The sequence below is a fragment of the Bacillus rossius genome, chromosome 5 (assembly GCF_032445375.1).
Source record: "Bacillus rossius redtenbacheri isolate Brsri chromosome 5, Brsri_v3, whole genome shotgun sequence".
Classification (NCBI taxonomy): Eukaryota; Metazoa; Arthropoda; class Insecta; order Phasmatodea; family Bacillidae; genus Bacillus; species Bacillus rossius.
Genome location: NC_086333.1, coordinates 68,006,746 through 68,020,966, shown reverse-complemented (window position 1 = coordinate 68,020,966; position 14,221 = coordinate 68,006,746). Strand labels below are relative to the sequence as shown.

General features: G+C 43.2%; 1 protein-coding gene across 2 annotated transcripts in view; it reads left to right on the top strand.

Moving 5' to 3' along the window:
- LOC134531958 (protein kinase C-binding protein NELL1-like) overlaps positions 1–14,221 on the top strand; it is a 114,131-nt gene that overhangs the window by 59,356 nt on the left and 40,554 nt on the right. For both annotated transcript variants that reach the window (XM_063368056.1, XM_063368055.1), the window contains exons 5-7: positions 6,953–7,108; positions 9,199–9,330; positions 13,329–13,422. In XM_063368056.1, coding sequence (XP_063224126.1) covers positions 6,953–7,108; positions 9,199–9,330; positions 13,329–13,422 — 382 coding nt within the window. The remainder of the gene's footprint in view (positions 1–6,952; positions 7,109–9,198; positions 9,331–13,328; positions 13,423–14,221) is intronic.

Genomic DNA, 14,221 nt, shown 5'->3' with positions numbered 1-14,221 from the left:
GGCTACCCCGCCCTGCCCTGGCGAGGTGCCGCTCCATACCTGCAGAACTCCCTCCTCGAGGTACTGTCCGCGCGCCGGCTACCCCGCCCTGCCCTGGCGAGGTGCCGCTCCATACCTGCAGAACTCCCTCCTCGAGGTACTGTCCGCGCGCCGGCTACCTCGCCCCTCCTGGCGAGGGGAGCGCACCATACCTGCAGAACTCCCTCCTCGAGGTACTGTCCGCGCGCCGGCTACCCCGCCCCTCCTGGCGAGGGGAGCGCACCATACCTGCAGAACTCCCTCCTCGAGGTACTGTCCGCGCGCCGGCTACCTCGCCCCTCCTGGCGAGGTGCGCGCTCCATACCTGCAGAACTCCCTCCTCGAGGTACTGTCCGCGCGCCGGCTACCTCGCCCCTCCTGGCGAGGGGAGCGCACCATACCTGCAGAACTCCCTCCTCGAGGTACTGTCCGCGCGCCGGCTACCTCGCCCTTCCTGGCGAGGGGAGCGCACCATACCTGCAGAACTCCCTCCTCGAGGTACTGTCCGCGCGCCGGCTACCTCGCCCTTCCTGGCGAGGGGAGCGCACCATACCTGCAGAACTCCCTCCTCGAGGTACTGTCCGCGCGCCGGCTACCCCGCCCCTCCTGGCGAGGGGAGCGCACCATACCTGCAGAACTCCCTCCTCGAGGTACTGTCCGCGCGCCGGCTACCTCGCCCTTCCTGGCGAGGGGAGCGCACCATACCTGCAGAACTCCCTCCTCGAGGTACTGTCCGCGCGCCGGCTACCCCGCCCCTCCTGGCGAGGGGAGCGCACCATACCTGCAGAACTCCCTCCTCGAGGTACTGTCCGCGCGCCGGCTACCTCGCCCTTCCTGGCGAGGGGAGCGCACCATACCTGCAGAACTCCCTCCTCGAGGTACTGTCCGCGCGCCGGCTACCTCGCCCTTCCTGGCGAGGGGAGCGCACCATACCTGCAGAACTCCCTCCTCGAGGTACTGTCCGCGCGCCGGCTACCCCGCCCCTCCTGGCGAGGGGAGCGCACCATACCTGCAGAACTCCCTCCTCGAGGTACTGTCCGCGCGCCGGCTACCCCGCCCCTCCTGGCGAGGGGAGCGCACCATACCTGCAGAACTCCCTCCTCGAGGTACTGTCCGCGCGCCGGCTACCCCGCCCCTCCTGGCGAGGGGAGCGCACCATACCTGCAGAACTCCCTCCTCGAGGTACTGTCCGCGCGCCGGCTACCTCGCCCTTCCTGGCGAGGGGAGCGCACCATACCTGCAGAACTCCCTCCTCGAGGTACTGTCCGCGCGCCGGCTACCTCGCCCTTCCTGGCGAGGGGAGCGCACCATACCTGCAGAACTCCCTCCTTGAGGTACTGTCCGCGCGCCGGCTACCCTACCCGTGCCTGACATTGTTAGCACATGATGAACACAGTGAAAGTGTTACGTACGTTTACTGATAAAATGGAAGCTTCTGACTTACTTATCCATGATCAATCCCAAATACTTTGGTTGTTGGAAATAAAAACATAATTTTTATGCTTCTTCATCATTCTAGAGAGTTTTAAATGCAGCCGACCAAACTCTTGCAGTCTTTTATTTTAATTATGTCACTTAGACGTGCAAATGTTTGTCCTAACTGGAAAAAGTTAAATTAATTTTTTGTGCGATTAGTTTTGTGTATTAGACAAAACCTATATTAACTTTCAATTTTTGTAACAGACCTGTAATGATGATTATAATAATTCGAAAATGCACAATCTTCCAGGGTCACGGAAGTTTTTGGTTTATCCTGATTTTAGAAACCAAACTGTACTGTTATTGTAAGTAAAATTATCTTTTGGGTATTTACTAATGTCTAAATACTGCTGAACATGCATATATATTACTAACATATCTGGGTGGGGTAGTCATTATAAAAAAAAACAAAAAAAAACAATGTTTCAGTTACGCAGAAGCAAATTAATTTACCATTAGTGACCAGTATTAAAAAATTTGGCTGCAGGTTTTAGCTTAAAATAGTTTATTTTGTTACCTAGTCGTTGGAAATTAGAATGGCAACAAGAGCTTAAGGAAACACAGAGCAATGTATAACACGTATTTAGTACGGCATGTACAGAGATTTATTCACACATTATACAAACACATATAATCCTCATACATTAATATAAATTTTCTTATTATGTTGGCTGTTACACATTACTGCTACAATTCATGTTCCAGCGATTACCAACAAAACACCTGAAATAAACTTATACAAAATTACGTACCATTCACTACTTTTTAAACATTTTCTCATAACCACACGAATTATTCCTCAATAAATAATTCTAACTGGACCCTTTTCTTTTAGTTATAATTACAAATTCTTTTTAATACAAAATACTTAAACCTTCAATTACCGATCAAAATTAGACATTGTTTTAACAGTACCAGAGACTTAGGAACGAGATATTTCTAACACAATTTAAATTTCAACACTTCTCCCCAAATAAAATTGGCTAAAATCTTCAGTGTCGTTTAAGTGATAGCGGCGAGTGTTTTTTATTTCCGTTGATCCTTGACCTGATCACCCCAGTCGGACCGGAAACATCGACGGAGCGAATTTCTTTATTCTACCTCTGCCGCCGTGCTGATTCCCTGATACTTGCACATTTTCGCCGGCTCCTAATTCACATTATTTGGTAATAAAACGAACACTATACTAGTGCAGAAAATTGGAGACAAATCACCTAACATGCTGTTGCTTGAAATTATTTTAAAACAGTTTTTCATTAAAAATTTACCTCCTTGTTTATGTTCATTGGTAGTCTTAAACGCCACGACTGGTAGTCCCGCTAATGCCACTGCACTACGCCCTTAATGTTTTAATCAAGTAGTAGGACCTTTTATTTTCACCGTATTAATAGAACGAGAAAATATATTTTTTTTTAAAGTATTGCTGAGCAGAACTCTGTTATGCTCCTAGTCGCAAACCACTTCATAACCCTCGGCGGAATTTTCTATGTTCCCCTTGGTCATTTTACTGCAAAGTCCGACACATACTTTTTACTTCCGAAGTCCCGTGCTAACTTGCAAATTGTTTCTGGGCTACCACTGAATTATTACCAAGTCCGTAACTGACTTGTATAATTTGCGGCCTCTCTTACCGCCTTTTTCGGCATCCATGCGCAGCTTGAAGACCTCAGCGGGCAGCCTTTCGGCGTCGATGATCGCAGGTGCGGGTCGTGGTCACCGCATTATTCACGCAGCCGGTTGAGAGAAGACTCTGTGGAACTCGTGCTAGCAGCCTGCTTATATACTCGCTGCGCTCCATACTAAAACAGCGAGGAATATTCTGGACATCCTGAATCGGAAACGCGGCTCGGAAACTTCCGACCACGTCCACGTGCTCCGATCAAAGGCGATTCGGCACGAGTGGACCCGAGGATCTGCTATCCAACGCGCATCAATTGAAATTCGCGCGCCGAGTCCGTGCAGTGTATGGCGGGTGTTATCCCACTAGCCCGCAGGGGCGAGTTTCCTCGTTACGCAGTACCAACCTGCGTAACAATTTCATTCATAAATACAAGTTTCTGAAAATAGAACTAATTATGCTTGTTGCAGTTACTAAACTAATTTATTAAGCTAACAACTAACTCGAAAGTATTGTTTCTGCTGTAGTCTTGTGTTGTGTTCATTGTAGCTCTATTTATATTTCCTTTTTAATTACTCGATAAAAGTGAAAAACACAGCAGTGTTCTAACCCATTTCATGAGTGTAGACATGTAGACCACACTCTTAAAACACTGTCACTCTTTTCAACGCACACAGCAGATGTTTGTTCGTTTACAGACTTGTTCGTTGAGAGTGTTTGCTACGTGACAATTAACTCTGCAATGTTTTCGCTAGGAATCGATCACGTCTAATGCCTTTACACTTAATGACAACGCATTAAAGTGATAAATTCTTAGAAAAAAAATCTAAAGATTAAATATTGTTGAAATCAGTTATTAATAATCAAATAAAAATTCATGTGTTAATTAATTTTTCACCAGTATCAAGTAACATGGCTGAAGAATTTATAAAAGATCTAGGATAAATTTTAAATCATGTTTATGAAGTTACTCCGACCTTCATTCTATTGAAAATTAACGGCGTGGAGTGGTCGTTGATGTAGGCACCGCCTGCGAAGCGTTGCGTTACGCATCCCGCAACACTGTGCTGTATTGCTCGTAGCCTAACGCCACGAATCCGGGGGCATTGCTAAACAAAAACAAAAAATCAAAGGCAGAGATGTTAGGTACTGCACTCGCTCGCACATAAAGGCCTAAGACGGCTTTATTTCGAGGATAAGGGGTTTCAAGTCACATAGCAGTCAAATTGTGTAAGGCTTGCATTTGGCCTCGTCAAGTAATCAGCAGGAAAAAAAAAACTCACTTGATAATAATACACACAATTTTCGTTGCTTTCCGTAGGTTAACATTCAATCCTAATTTTATGGTGCTTAATGAATTGATTTGCCAATTCTTCAAGGTCAAAATTTAATTTCTTTTTTTGTGCATAAGTAATGATGAATCCTGTTCGTTCTCAACGTCCGTTCCGCGAATTTTCCCCTCCTCGTAGTGATGCATGTAATTTATTTTACTTGGGGTTGGCAACCCCAACAACCCCTTAACGCTTTTCGCGTGGACCGTTATCACCGACTATTAAATTTGCATCTTTATTGCATCCATTAGCTTTCCTTACAATGCTATTCGTGGCAAGTCACAGCAGCTCTTACGAGTACTTTACTGAAACCCTAGTGACATTGGCAGTATCATCATGACAGGGCTAAAGAAAAAACACTAACCGCATGGAATCAGCTATGCGATCAATTAATTTCAGTGTTGTCGGTTTATCAATGACAACAAAAACTCGAACTTGTTACGAAATAAGGAACTTTAGCACTAATACTGTGTTAATTTAGTATTAGGTAAGTTATATTGATTTCGTTTAATACAGTTTTTGGACCTACGCCTTTGCAGTTTTGCACTGTTGGTCATAGAAAAAACTCAAGAATGCAAAATATATATAATCAATTGCCGCATGTATGAAAGATCATCACTTGAGAACTTCTCGACCGATACAGTTGTTAATATTTTCTTTTGTGTGTGTATGTGTGTTCGTAATTGTCAAGTAAAGGTTTGTAAGAAAGAAATTGTTTGGAAAATCCACCAAGAAATTCTGAAAAATTCGTTCAGTTTGAGAGTTCTGTTGTGACTGGTTTTCATAACCAGTTATCGAATGTTATGTTAATATACAAATAATATTATTTTGGAGTAATTTTCAAAATAAGTAAACTTGGTGTCCCTAAAGTTAAGAAGGTAGCCATAAAATGAAGAAGATACCTGGATAATTTTTGAGCAGCGTACTTCGTAAATTGAAGGTGAAAATTGTTAACAGTGCAAAGATGGATTATGCTGTCATCTATTAAAATTCTTAGAAAGTTACTGGCAATATTTTAAGGTAAATTATATCAATTTTTGTTTTATGTAAGGGTGAGAGGTAGGAACCGAGAGACAATAATTTTTTAACTAGAAATGTTCATGTAAACTTACAAATATATGTAAATTTATAAATTTACATGAAAACCACTGTATCACTATACAAAATAGTATTCGCAATAGTATTGTGTTTCTTTAACAGGAAATATATGCTTTGTGTTGTCCCAGTACATCAAATGGTTAAAAGTTAATTTTTAAACCATTTCTTCAATTGCTTTACAGTATTAACTACGCACATTAATAAGCATAATAAAACAAAATATAATCGAATTATTGAGTAATCGATTATCTTTTCCATGGTTGGTAAAATATTATGCTCAAATGAAACATCAATTAAAATATAAAATTATGCTCCAGTTTTTGGAAGAATTATTCAGAATTATCTCGAAAAACGTTTTTCGTATATGAAAAAATAACCATATCCAAGTATCGTACATAGTTACAATATCTTTATTGTGGTATTACAAAATATTTTTGGGCGACTGGTTTTCAAAGGCATTTTTACTGAACGTACAGAAAATCATTTACTGTATATGGATTACCACATCTGCATGTTTACATGGTAATCTGTTTAAGTCGTTTTCTCTCCAGATATTGGTCTCCGCCATGTTTGTTAGATGCCCAAAACATTGGCAGTGCAGTGTTTGTATAAAAAACGAATATTGTATGAAGTAGCTTTGATTCTGGGTTGTAGCTGCGTAACAAGACGAATATATCACCGACGTTTCGGTCGAATGTGCAGTCACCATCGTCAGAGTGGAGTTACCTAACGAGGTTACTACAAGTTGTACTGCCTTTTTAACACTCTCGCCTGAAAGAGGAGTGTTTTTTTTCGATTGGGTGTGCAGCTGTGGGCCAATCACACTCTCTTCCTTTCGTCTGGTTGACCTGTTTGGTTTTGGCCAATCCGGAAACGCTCCCCTCTCAGGAGAGAGTATTAAAAGGCAGGAGAACTTGTAATAACTAGAGAGCGGAAAAATTCGCGGGTTCAATGACCTGCATGATGAACTCCATAGTCCGACGTACACTCGGTTAAATGTCACCCACTCATTGGCTGCTGACTTTTGAGACATCCCAACGTAGCAGCCTGTGATTTGATAAAGCTTTGGTCGGGTGCTTCTCATTGGCCCAGAGTCATCCAGATAGGGCCTAAGTTGTGAGCCAATAGCAAAGGCAGTACTGAGGTATAACTAAATGTAGTTTAGCCTATCGCGAAATGAATTCGCGAATTATTTCCGGTCTCTAAGTGGGTAACACTATCCTGATGCTGGCGATTGCAACGTCAACCGAAAACTCGGTGATGTGTTCGTCTTGTCACGCGGCTACAACCCGATGGCTAAGCTACTTGAGGCAACAGGCGCGAAGGCCTGCGATGACCAGGCTCGGGCGAGCACCGCCTGGAACCGGCGAGGTCGAGCAGCGACTGGAGCCGGGCGTGTTGTCCGCAGGGGGCGCTGCAAGACGTAAGACTGATATTCGGGCCGCACGGCTACCTGTCGCAGTGCCCGTCGCTGGACTCCACGTGCCCCACGTGCGGGCAGTTCTCGCTGCTGCAGGGCGCCGTCGACCAGCTGCGCCGCAACCTGCAGGACCTCACGGACAGGGTGAGCTCCGGCACGACTCCCTCATGTCGAGGCACCACCCACGTGTGAGCGGCCGCTGCAGCTCTAGCTCATGTCGAGGCACCACCCACATGTGAGCGGCCGCTGCAGCTCTAGCTCATGTCCAGGCACCACCCACGTGTGAGCGGCCGCTGCAGCTCTAGCTCATGTCGAGGCACCACCCACGTGTGAGCGGCCGCTGCAGCTCTAGCTCATGTCGAGGCACCACCCACGTGTGAGCGGCCGCTGCAGCTCTAGCTCATGTCGAGGCACCACCCATATGTGAGCGGCCGCTGCAGCTCTAGCTCATGTCGAGGCACCACCCACGTGTGAGCGGCCGCTGCAGCTCTAGCTCATGTCGAGGCACCACCCACGTGTGAGCGGCCGCTGCAGCTCTAGCTCATGTCAAAGCACCACCCACGTGTGAGCGGCCGCTGCAGCTCTAGCTCATGTCGAGGCACCACCCATATGTGAGCGGCCGCTGCAGCTCTAGCTCATGTCGAGGCACCACCCAAGTGTGAGCGGCCGCTGCAGCTCTAGCTCATGTCAAAGCACCACCCACGTGTGAGCGGCCGCTGCAGCTCTAGCTCATGTCGAGGCACCACCCATATCTCTCCCAGACCTTCTGTGCCACGTTGCTACCACGCATTCACTGGCAGGCTCCAGGCTGTGAGCGTCGCAAGGGAAATAACTTATTATTTCACGTGGGCGACCACATCTTGCATGATGATAACACAAGTACACAAGTGTTGACTTCAAAAAGTAGACGAAGCTACATTCGGTGCCATGACAAACCTAAAAAAAAAAAAATATTACCACTCATTGCAAACGGTGTGACAATATTTTAAATCGCAGGCTTGACACAGAGTGACTTCAACTGTAGAAGCGTAGACTCAAGCCTTAATGAACCAGAGTGACTTAAACTTAAGAACACACACACATATACTCCATGGACTAACACCTCCATGAACTAGGGTGACTTCAACATAAGAACAGACACCTACTCCATGAACTTACGCCTCCACGAACCAGATTGACTTCAACTTTAGTACCTGATACCCACCCCAGTGAACTATTACATCCGTGAACCAAGGTGACTTCAGCTTTAGAACACATACATCTACCCCATGGACTAACACCTCCATGGACCATAGTGACTTCAACTTCAGAACGGACACCTACACCTGCTCCATGGACTAACACCTCCATGGAGCAGAGTGACTTCAACTGAAGAACAGACACCTACACCTGCTCCATGGACTAACACCTCCATGAGCCAGAGTGACTTGAACTTCAGAACAGACACCTCCACCTTCTCCATTGACTAACACCTCCATGAGCCAGAGTGACAACAACTTCAGAACAGGCACCTACACCTGCTCCATTGACTAACACCTCAATGAGCCAGAGTGACAACAACTTCAGAACAGACACCTCCACCTGCTCCATTGACTAACACCTCAATGAGCCAGAGTGACAACAACTTCAGAACAGACACCTACACCTGCTCCATTGACTAACACCTCAATGAGCCAGAGTGACTTCGACTTCAGAACAGACACCTACACCTGCTCCATTGACTAACACCTCCATGGAGCAGAGTGACTTCAACTTGAGAACAGACACCTACACCTGCTCCATGTACTAACACCTCCATGAGCCAGAGTGACAACAACTTGAGAACAGACACCTACACCTGCTCCATGTACTAACACCTCCATGAGCCAGAGTGACTGCAACTGAAGAGCAGACACCTACACCTGCTTTATTGACTAACACCTCAATGAGCCAGAGTGACAACAACTTCAGAACAGACACCTACACCTGCTCCATGGACTAACACCTCCATAGTGACTTCAACTTGAGAACAGACACCTACACCTGCTCCATGGACTAACACCTCCATAGTGACTTCAACTTGAGAACAGACACCTACACCTGCTCCATGGACTAACACCTCCATGGAGCAGAGTGACTTCAACTCGAGAACAGACACCTACACCTGCTCCATGGACAAACACCTCCATGAGCCAGAGTGACTTGAACTGAAGAGCAGACACCTACACGTGACCCCGGGGCCTGTGTGTCGGCAGCTGGCGGCGGCGGAGGGCCGTATCGGCGTGGTGGAGCAGTGCGACTGCCGCAAGTCGTGCCGCTCGGAGGACGGCCTGCAACACGAGGACGGCTCCAGCTGGCGGAGAGGCTGTGATACCTGCACGTGCACGGTGAGCCTCCGTCACCTCGGCTGTGGCGGGCTCTCTGGAGCGGTGCAGCCGTCTGGTCCACCCCGTTTACAACCCTTATAGTTTTTATGTTAATAAAATTCCTTGTCGAAAATCAGGTTCAAGCCGGGGTTTACTTTTTTTTTCAAGCCTCGCTTTTATCGTACCTTTTTCACTATATGGTTTACCCTTTCGTTCCGCAAATCGAATGATTCGTAGTCGAAGTAGCTGTTCCGGCAGAATTGTGGTTGAAAACACCATTTTCATACATTTATACGTTAAATTTCGTGTCCGAAGTCACGTATCGTAAGCGTATTTTCAACGTAAGAACATGTGAATTTTGTCGTTACCGAGGTTGGATGTTAAAAATAAACAACCAAATACGGACGTGTAACTATTAATATGTATACACGCGTAAATTTCGCGGAATCTTTTGGTCGCAAGGGAGGCTGCAAACATCTGTACCTTAACATTGATTAGATGATTGGATCACAATTCTCTCGACGCTCCCCTCCGCTGTCGTGGGGCAGTCAATTACCAGTAAACAGTACACTGTTAGAAATTACGGTAAATTTACGGATTTTTCAACGGATAACTCTCGTCAAATAAACGAAGAAGTTATTCGTAATTTCAGATAACTGGATCTTCGTAGACACTACGACGAAATTTCAACTTCCGAATTATGTGTTTTTTTTTGTTTAAACCGTGTAAGCACACACGTGGAAGAAATGAGTGTGTTTTCGCATAAGTCTTGACAAAAATTTTTTAAATATATTTAGCTTTTACACCCAGATTATCCTTGTGGATTCATGTTCAGAGTTGATGAACTTTGTAACCGTTAAATTACGAAGACAACGACAAATTTATGAATATGTCTGCATAATTTGTAACCAGCTTTCTTCGTAAATTTAAGGTGAAAATTTTTTAACAGCGTAGAGTGGCCGACTCACATCAACCCACTACACAGAAGGGTAATTTCTGCAGTAGCATATCAGCAAATAGGAAAGCATAGTACTAAAATTTTAGCCTGATACCAAATGAATCAAAGAAATTTCCTGGTTTCTAAGTCTTTATTTAATATCGAGACTAATTTATTAGTATCTAGATGTTAAGTGCCGTTTCTTCTGTTGTTTTTTTAAGCGGGTATTGCAGACTCCCGGTCCCCATCCAGAATTCAATCCTGTATCAGCCTATGATATTGATAACCGCCATTCTTGTGAATTTTAAACACAATGAAGTACGTGTTTAGGAACTCCGAGAAAACAATTTTTTTTTTACGAATCTTTGTATTTTCCCAAGGTACGTTTATTCCTTGAACGTAACTTCAGAAAGTAGAAACCCTTCACGATTAACACTTGAAACTGAAATTTAATTATTTTGAGAGTTATCACTTTTTTACACCCGAGGTCTTCATTTATAAACTATCGAGAGAAAAAATGAAGAGCATAAGAAACTATATACGCGAAAAGTTAAATAAAGTTTTTTTTTAATAACCCTATTTCAAAAGATACAACACAACGTCCGACAGTGTTTGAAGTAGGGCGTTACTAATACTTTTAAAGATACATACATCAAGTGTATATAAGACTGCGATTTTCTTTGTTATCAAACGCACCACGTGTTCACTTAATAACCTACATCAAACAGAAAGGAGATGACGCTTTTAAATCAATTGTAACTTATAAAAAAATTTCACAAGTTTTCGCAAAGAACGTTTATTATGAAATAAAGCCCGAAGAAGAAAATTTATTCTACAGTTTCACAGTTTCAGTTTGTAGTGTTCGTGAAGTCTTGCGACTTGCTTAGTTCATAAACTACCGTAGTTTCCTAGCGTTTGATGCGTGTTGTGTACTTGCGCTTTACCTTCCTTGTGGGGTTTACAAACCCAGCCTGATGCCGTGACAGTCATTTGCTTACGCCTCAACGTACTTTTGGACGTACATAGGTTTTGGCCTCTATAAATGGTTTCAACAGCTAAACAAGTTAACATTCATTATCAAGAAATAAATCCATCCCAGCAAAAAAAAAATTAGCTTAAAATAATAAAGTTATATATTAAATTACCATTACACGAATTTATGGCAGTCTACTTAAGTTTCTACCTTTGGTTCGTAAGGTACTATCGGTATATGTACAAGTTTTTTTTTAACTTCGAATTTCTTTTCTTTTTTCATTCATTATGTTAGTCCTAGTGAAATATTTAATGAAAAAGTTTATAAGAATCACTAAAACATTCAATTAAATCAAATTTACGCATACCTGAAAATACGCAAGAGACGCACAGACTCGTTTACTTTCGTACTTCGTACTTCGTACTTCACTTCCAGTTCGGACAGCCTCCGGGGACAAGTAATCCCAAGTAAATGCTCTAAACGAATTCGGGCATGGAAAAAGACTATCTCACGCTTCATGTGTGGGTTACTTCATTTTCTTATCACTACTTTGAATTGATGGCAATTCCAGGATATCCATTGCGATAGCTTGCTTGTATTTGTGGTTTACTTATTTAAAAATTGGTAAATGTCACGCACGTGATAAGACCTAGGCCATATTGCACAGAGAGATAATCAAAAGATAACTCCCCGTCTCGCACTGAAAGCTGATGTTAATTTTAAGTCATTACTTTTCTCTAAACGCTACTCCTATAAATGTTAAGACAATACTTGTCTTGCTTTTAATCAGTAGGAGTAATAAGTCACGACTGTGCTTCACTGTAATATTTTTTTTTGCAAATGTAACATAAATATTTATGTAAAATTACAAATATTTTTAATATTTGTACATTTACTTATGAAGCTAGCTGTATCACTACAAAATAGTGGATTTTTACCTGCACACTTATGCTTTGTGTTGTCCCAGTACCTCCAATAGTTAAGTTATTCGTAAACCTTTCCCTGAAAAGCTTTTCACTATTAACTGCGCACATTAATAAGCATAATAAAAAAGTCAAATTATTGAATATTCTACTATCTTTACCATGGCTTTAAAAAATTTATGCTTGAATGAAATATATATTTAATTATATAACCACTCGGAAATTTTAGTTTCTCAAAAAAAGTATTTCATACATTCAAAAATAACCATAATAATGTGTGGTCTAAAGTTACAATATTTTTCTTGTAGTATTACAAACTATTCTTGGCAACTGGATACCAAAGGAATCTTTAATAAGCCTTCTAGTAACAAAATTTGGAAACCAATTTCCAAAAACTAGTTTTGTGATACTTCAAGAAAAATTTTGTAAGTTTGTTCAATACATTGCTATGGTTATTTGTTAATATATTAAATACGTTTTTCGCGATATTATTGAGTATTTCCCTACGAAAATTGGCGTATAATTTTTATTTTTTATTTTAGTTTGATTCAAGCGCATTTTTTTTTTCACCTTGGAAAAGATAGTTAATATTTTTCACTCAGATTATGAGCTAGCTGTACGCCAAATCTCATCCAAATCCGTTCAGCGGTTCGGGCGTCAAGGGGTTACAAACATACACGCAAACTTTCGTTTTTATAATATTAGTAGGATTAAAGTTCGCAGTTAACACTGGTAAAACCACACAGGGAACGGTTTAAAAAATAAGTTTAACCATCGGAGGATCTGGGACCACACAAAGCACGAACGCCCGGGCGAGAATCCGAACCCAGTGTTTTTGTAGTGATTCACACGGAGGAAAAGGTTGGTTTGAATCAAACAAATATTTGCTTATATATGGCGAAACAAATATTTACTTCCTGTAACAAAATATTTTGTGAGTGACAAAATTGATTCTTTACACCTAACAAAATGTACAGTTATACAGTTAAACTTACCAAACCATTTTTCTGGATCAACAAAATCTTTCCAACAACCAAATATTTGTTTGAATCAACAAAGTAAATGTACTTCCTCATATATAAATAAATATTTTGCTGTGGCAAACGAACCTATCCCTCGGTGCAGTTGTTGATGCGTGCGTGAGTGTGTGTTGTGTTGTGTTCGTATCGCCGCGCGGTCCTCGCAGCACGGAGTGGTGGAGTGCCGACCAGTGCAGTGCCCGAACATAACCTGCAAGCACCCGGTCACCAACCCGGGGGAGTGCTGCCCGAGCTGCCTCAGTAAGTACCCTCCTCTCGCGCCGACGAACTCGAGGGGGAGCTGAATTGTTTCCCCTTGGAAGGGCAGCCCTTCAGGATTTTTCTGACAGTGATTAGTTTAGTTTAGGTTAGGTTAGGTTAGGTCACTTTACAAACTAGCCACTGTCAGAAAAATCTTGAAGGGCTGCCCATCCAAGGGGCAACAATTCAGACAACCTTTCAAAAACACCATTGTCAGAAAAATCCTGAAGGGCTGCCCTTCCAAGGGGCAACAATTCAGACAACCTTTCAAAAACACCATTGTCAGAAGAAAAATCTTGAAGGGCTGCCCATCCAAGGGGCAACAATTCAGACAACCTTTCAAAATCACCATTGTCAGAAAAATCCTGAAGGGCTGCCCTTCCAAGGGGCAACAATTCAGACAACCTTTCAAAAACACCATTGTCAGAAAAATCTTGAAGGGCTGCCCTTCCAAGGGGCAGCATTTCAGTCGCCCCGAGCGCGAAGTACCGGCTTCCTTCAGCACGCTCGCGTCTGCGACGAGCTGACACTGAAACCCACTTCTACTGGTTTGGAGACTAAAATACAAAATTGTAGCTTATGCAGCAAAGGACGGCTTCGTGAATACAGTATGTCCATGTAAAAATGTCCCAGGTATAAAATTTTTATAGTGTCAACTGTAAGTATTGGTTCAAGGTCGCGATTAAAGGGGATCTTGGAACAGTTTTGAATAAGCGCATGCGTGGTATTTGCTTTGTTGTTTTCTCGCTTGCAGCACGAAAGAATGGTTATTTCCCAAAATATTATATGGTGAACCCGT